Genomic DNA, 6,319 nt, shown 5'->3' on the forward strand with positions numbered 1-6,319 from the left:
AGCTCCAACATATTAGCTGACTTGCTTGAATTGCTTTGCAGTACTGGTGTCAGAAGAAAAAATACTGCACCAGGCAGTCTCTGAATCATTGCTTTCAATAACAGCACTAGAAAAAGGCTTGTCACATCGGAGTTCTCCCCAAGTTGAATGACAAAGCAGTATTGTTAGGCACAATGAACTTGATGAGTTAAACCGTCATATGAGTCCAGTGTTGGAATAGTAATGGCTTAAAATATGTCCCAGCCAAAGAATCCTCAGTGACCACATACATCACTTATAGACTGTAAGAGCTGGGTCAAAGGTGAAGAAAAAAAAAAAAAAGGCATCAAGTCTTCAATGCCCTATTTCATATATTCTGTCTTCAGCTGAAGAGAGAATATTCATTCAGTATTCTTTCTTACGTGTTTTGGGCTTAAATTTTAAAGTGCTATATGCCCCTTCCACAGCTTTGGGTAAATACATAGGATGTCTTTCCAGCTTTTTCCTAGAGCCAGTGGTTCTCCGCTGGCTATTTCTTTGAGACTGGCTTGCAGCCTTTGCTGTTTGGGCAGTATCTTCTGAGTATCTTCGGGGAGCACGAAGGATCCAGTTTGAATGTAAACTGTGTTCACTTGTGCTGGTAGCAACTGAAAGACAGAAGATAATCTGGTGTTAACAGTTTGCCAGTGATATTTTTACATGCACAGTGAGAGAACAGGGTGCCTGCTGGGTCCTTCCTGAAGATAATGCTGAGAAACCAACCTGGTTTCACTGCAGGATGTTGCTTGTGTGGGTTTCATACTATCTAAGATTTCAATGCCTGCAGCGTAAATACATATGTCAGAGCCAGTCCCTCTATACACACTTTTAGGGCACAGCTAATCTGACCTGTTTCTGATATCCACCTTAGCCTAAGACAAAGGAGAGAAATTTCTGTTTCTCTTCACTGATCATACAGGATAGATGATGAGCTCAAATGGGCACATCTTCATTTAGTTAGGAAATGCCATCCTTTCTGAGGGAAATGTACCATTAGTTAGCCTAATATCCAAATGATTTATTTTTTTGCTAGTTGGAGAGAAAACATCCAGCCATTTCTCAATGAGAAAAATAAAAACCAGATTAAGAAAAATTATCTATTTTTTTAGCTCTCCTCCAAAGACAGCTTGGGGTAGAGATGCAAGGGTGGAACTCAGCCCTGGGCAGAAGCACTATTCTAGCACTACACATGCTACATCTGCTCCTGTAATGGCCACACATAAAATAGTTGCACCCTTTCAATAGGGAACAAGCAATGTATTGCTGTAGTTCCACACACTGCATGTAATGGTCCTAGATTTGGGAAGCAAAACTTTGAGGAAAACTGTGTCTATTAAATAGGCAAATGTGCCACTCCTCCCTCTACCCTCTGCACACCAAAAGAAATCATATTTTGGCTGGTTTATACTTCACCATCAAAATCAACATCCACATTTGGCAGATCCACATCAGGAACTCTCCGCCACCTCTCTGAATCCAGGTCTGCAATAACTGAGTCGAAGAAAGCTATTGCTTCTCTGACATCTGAACTGGCCTGTGGGCCTTTTCTCTCCATGGATGCCTGTTGATCAGATGATGGGGGGGAAAAGTTAGCCAAGGGCTGGGCACAATGACTTCTTAATGAGCAAACTGTATAAGGAAGCTGCAAAAAATGTATTTGATTCCATACTTCAAGCTGTCAGAAAAGGACACAGGTCCAGATCACTCCACAGTTTGTAGTCATCGAAGAAAGTGGGACAGCCACAAAAATAACGTCCATCTGGTTACATGCTCAACACCAAACATCTTCCACTTGGGCGCTGCTAGCCAGGTGTTATAAAATCCCTCAGAATCACCATATCAGACCGTTTAATTAGGCGGTTAGGAGACAGCTGGGCTTTGTGACCAGATTTATTCTACCTAGTGGTAGGCACCTAATGAGACACACATTAGAAATGTAGTCATGCAGGGTTCCTTCTGTAATTAATGTAGGGCTTGAGTACCTTCAGAAGATGAGTCAGGCCTCAGGTAGGCTGAATTCCCCTCTGCAGGCAGCTCTTTTAGCTGCAGAGGGATTGTGGGGTAACTTGGTTACTAATTTAAGCATCTTATTAAAATGACTAGGTTAGGTGAAACGAATCCAGATCTAAATTGCTAAAGTCTTTTTGAAATGGAAAAGGACTGTGAGTGCTAAAATATGAGTCATTCAACACTGTGATAATTCCCACAGGAAAGCCACGGGGTTTACAATTAGGAGTCTGTCTTGATAAAAAAGCAAATGCCTGTCTATAAATGCTGAAGCAGTCATAAAGCCTCAGTTAGCAATTCTGTAGTCCCATGTGGGATGAATATTTCCTGCCAGGATTTACCTAATGAAGGGCTGTATATTTTCCCTGCCGGTCCAAACTAGGTGTATTGTCAGGCAGCAATACCAAGACAATATAAATACTACCTTGGGTTTCAAACATGCTAGCAAAAGGTACCTGCTGTATCACATCTCCGAAGGACCAGCCTGCTTCCCATTCTGTGGAGGAAGAGAGATGAGCTAGCTTATTGCCCTCCTGACGTTATGGGTTGACTGACAGCCTCACAAGTATTAAAAGGTAACTGCTACCGCGCATTGACTGAAAATAGTGACTGCTATTATGACTAAGCCCTTATTGGTTAAAAGACATTTTAAATAAATGCCTATGTACTTCCAGCATCTGAGACACCTCTCTGCTCTTATCTCTCACTAGAATCAATTGGCAAATTTTGAATCCACAGTCAGCCTGCAGTCCGGCCCCAGCAGTCTCTGGATTAAACCTTCCATGAGGACAGGGTTGTCTGGGCAAAGCACCTTCCCATTAATCATGCAGCAGGCAGGAGAAAGAAGTGCATTTCCACTGACATGTAATTTAACACAAACAGATAGTTAGGAACAAAACCATTCAAGCCTGTTGATAAGAGGAACCTTGAAACCTGTGAACATAAAATTTGTAGTTAGGAAGCAGAGTATTCTGGCTATTCTAGAAATCTTCTTGACCTTTCTGTACTTTTTGCAAAGCCAGGGCTGTGCAGCTGTGACCTTGCCATTTGTGTTGGCAGGAATTACCCATATGGGTGCCATATCCTGCTGATGTTCCTGTCTGTTCCCAAGGGGACAGCTCATGGACATAGCGTGCCAGCCAGTACCAGGGCTGTTCATATGTAAGAGCTAGCTGGCCTCAGCCTGTGGGAGATTCACCTGTTTGCCAAACCCAAGTTAAGCTTTTGGCATTTTTCTTAAGTGGTATTTTCAGTGGCAAACCTCAGAAATATGCAGACCTGCATGAAGCCTACTTGTGCAGAAACTATCTCCCAGCCTCCTGGTCCATGGTTTTAGCACCCTTCTGCACTCATTTTTTCCCACCTGGATGACAGTCAATCATGTACTGCTCTGCTACATCACTGCTCAGCTCATCAGGGAACTGGCATACTGTAAATCTCCACTGCCTCAAGCCAATCTTTGTGTGACAGTGTGCAAAGTCAGTTCACAGATTGTATCTATAGTGTTGAGATTCATCTCTTGGCACCTGGCACCACCAGACCACTCTCCTATATCTCAGTCATTCTCTTTGTATGTTTCTCTGGCCTTAAACAGTAATGTCTTTATAAAATTTATCTTCTCCAGCCCACTGACCTGAGTATTGTTTCCTACCATTCTTCCTAGCTTCCGAGAATCACTGTTCAAAGCATTAAAAAGATGACATAAAGCCCAATAAAACCAAATGAAAATTTCCCCTGACTGAATGGGTATTAGATTAAAACATAAAATTAAAAAACAGGGTACCTAGCCCTAAACATGTGAGCCTTGTCCTTTGAATAAATAATGCCTGCAACAGAGCTTCAGCTTCATACATACTGACATTCTGCTGTGATAGAACATCAAAATGTGGCAATAACTTTTTTGTAAGTCTACCTGGTCTAATCAGTAAGTCAGCCATACATCCCTTCTTCCCACCATCCCCATTAATATCCAGTTTAAAGACTGCACTGGGTAACCTGTGAGTCTGCTGCCGAAGTCATGTTTGTGGTTGTGTTACCTAAACAGATCACCCCACATGCTGCAATCCTTTCCTTTGTCCTCACTAAATCAAGTCCAGAGTCATATTAATGACTGAACTGTCTAGAAACATGCAATTTATAAACCACAACCAGAAGGAATCTTTACAATGCTTTTCTCTCTAGAATACATAGACATAGTCTGTACCAAAGATGATGTTTCAGTTCTATTTTTGTGGTACCATTACAGTAAAAGGTGAAGAATTACAGTGTCTCAAAATAACCTGCCAACTTATTAAGAAAGGAACCCTTAAAAATTCCTCCTGCCCTACAGGTTACCAGTAGAGCTTGCACTGGTGATAAACATAGCACTGATAAGCTATCTGACCAGACAGAAAAAATCCTGTTTGTTTCAATGAATTTACAATTATTTGGTGTAAATAATTTTATGCCAATTAAATGGTTGCCAGTAAACTTAGGGATTACTGTGCCTGTCAGTCATTAACAGCTATAAATAACCATAGTGGAGAATTCTGGGGCACTTAACTAGCCTGTCAGAGTATTGAGAGAACAGCTTGCTCTTTCATAACATGTTTTCAGATACCTTCCATACTCTCATACGTCTTTCCTTCTCCTATTTTCTCCCACCTCACGCAAACATAGATACATATATTTCTTTCCATGACCAGTCATGCATACTTAATTTCTTACTGCTCAGAAAGAATCTTAAGGCATTTAGCAACATTTTAAATGATGTAACAGTAAAAAAGACAACCAGCTGAGACCAATAAAGCAGAAAATCAACAGAGGCCATACAGGTAATCGCTTCACGGCTTAAGAACAAGCATATGGCCAAAGTTCTTAGGAATTACCTTAGAAGGCTCTTTGGAAGGAAGTGGAAGAAATGACTTCTTTCCAGTTTTGGATGATTTTGTGGATGTTGGGGAATCTGCAGCCATATGCATGGATTTCAAGTTATTGATGTTGTCAAGATATTTTTTCCTCAAGGCTAACAGATCCTGTAAGTACTTCAAGCAGTCCTGAGTCTTAGAGTACGTCCAGTCTCTGTCTTCCTCTTTTGGCTGGAAGCAAGAGTCGATGCTGGTTGTACTTTTGCATTTTTTCAGTGGTTCACTAATTTTTTCTTGCTCACCTCCAAGAACATACATAGAAGTGCTGCGGATCAATCTCACTGCACAACCTGTGCTGTCACAGTAAGGGATGTCATCTGTCACATTTCTTCGGTGGGAGTTGGGGTGAAATATAGAGTGGATCTTTTTGAACATAGTGTGTAACTTCTTGCCCTTTATACCTTTTATCTTTCAGTTCCTTAATTTAACCCTGGATCTGGTAATAAGCAGGTATAACTCAGACAATTTTGCCACTTACTGTGTTACTCTTCCAGCTGCTTTCAGCCTAATACGTTACGAAGAACATGATGATAACACAGAAGTGTGTTTTCTATTCCATTTGTGTCACTGACATAGCTTTGTCGTTTCCTGGGTTTAAAATATAGCACGGGAGGTCAAATATCATGCTTTGAACCTTTATTTGACTGCTGCTCCCCATAAGAACCATCAGCATTCAGGCAGCAGTTCCCCCTACAGCGTCCGCTCCGCCTGCTCCTCACCCCCGCGGTGCCTCCGCCGGCCGCCGGGCGCTGATCGTGGTGCTGAACCGCTCCCTCTCTCCGCCCGGCGTCCGGCCGCCTCCCGTTGTGCGGACCCGCAGCTCCGCGGGCCTCTGCGGGATGCTCCTGGGTTTTTTTGTTTGCTCTTTTCTTTTCTTTTCTTTTCCTTTCTTTTCTTTTCTTTTCTTTTCTTTTCTTTTCTTTTCTTTTCTTTTCTTTTCTTTTCTTTTCTTTTCTTTTCTTTTCTTTTCTTTTCTTTTCTTTTCTTTTCTTTTCTTTTCTCTTCTTTTCTCTTCTCTTCTCTTCTCTTCTTTTCTCTTCTTTTCTGATCTTCCTGAGATCAGCCTCGACAGGGACAAAAGTCTGAGTAGGGAAGAATAGTTTCTGTTGAGTGGAGTTCAACTGCTGAAAGAAGTCGCTCTGGGTTTCACCGGACGGTAACCAGGAGATGACTACAGCTACTTGATACCGCAGCACTATTAGGAACAAGGTGGATTCAGATGTCAGGCTCTATTACACTCAATACAAAGATGCCCTGTGTAAGGGATGCTGTAAAGTAAAACACTCTTCCAAAGCACTCATCTCGCAAAATATTGCAGACAGAAACCAATATGTTTGTATCTTTCCATGTTAGTTTTTATCCTAGATTAACGTAAGAACATTTAATAC

At 41.7% G+C, this 6,319-nt stretch overlaps 1 protein-coding gene across 1 annotated transcript; it reads right to left on the bottom strand.

Moving 5' to 3' along the window:
• Nucleotides 1-384: 384 nt before the first annotated feature.
• On the bottom strand, nucleotides 385-5,306 carry C1H13orf42 (chromosome 1 C13orf42 homolog). Its single transcript, XM_065627019.1, has 3 exons — nucleotides 4,893-5,306; nucleotides 1,432-1,579; nucleotides 385-626 (listed from the first exon to the last, which is right to left on the bottom strand). Exons 1-3 carry the CDS (start codon nucleotides 5,304-5,306, stop codon nucleotides 385-387), a joined length of 804 nt encoding a protein of 267 aa, XP_065483091.1.
• Between the last annotated feature and the right edge of the window lie 1,013 nt (nucleotides 5,307-6,319).

Source organism: Caloenas nicobarica, chromosome 1, assembly GCF_036013445.1.
Source record: "Caloenas nicobarica isolate bCalNic1 chromosome 1, bCalNic1.hap1, whole genome shotgun sequence".
In the NCBI taxonomy this organism is placed as follows: Eukaryota; Metazoa; Chordata; class Aves; order Columbiformes; family Columbidae; genus Caloenas; species Caloenas nicobarica.

Excerpts from the sequence above, each read along its gene's own strand:
- C1H13orf42 (XM_065627019.1), bottom strand. The coding sequence starts at position 5,306 with ATGTTCAAAAAGATCCACTCTATATTTCACCCCAACTCCCACCGAAGA. Across the intron at positions 1,580-4,892 it reads CTTCCAAAGAGCCTTCTAAG|GCATCCATGGAGAGAAAAGG; the intron begins GTAATTCCTAAG and ends TCTGATCAACAG. Across the intron at positions 627-1,431 it reads TGTGGATGTTGATTTTGATG|TTGCTACCAGCACAAGTGAA; the intron begins GTGAAGTATAAA and ends TCTGTCTTTCAG.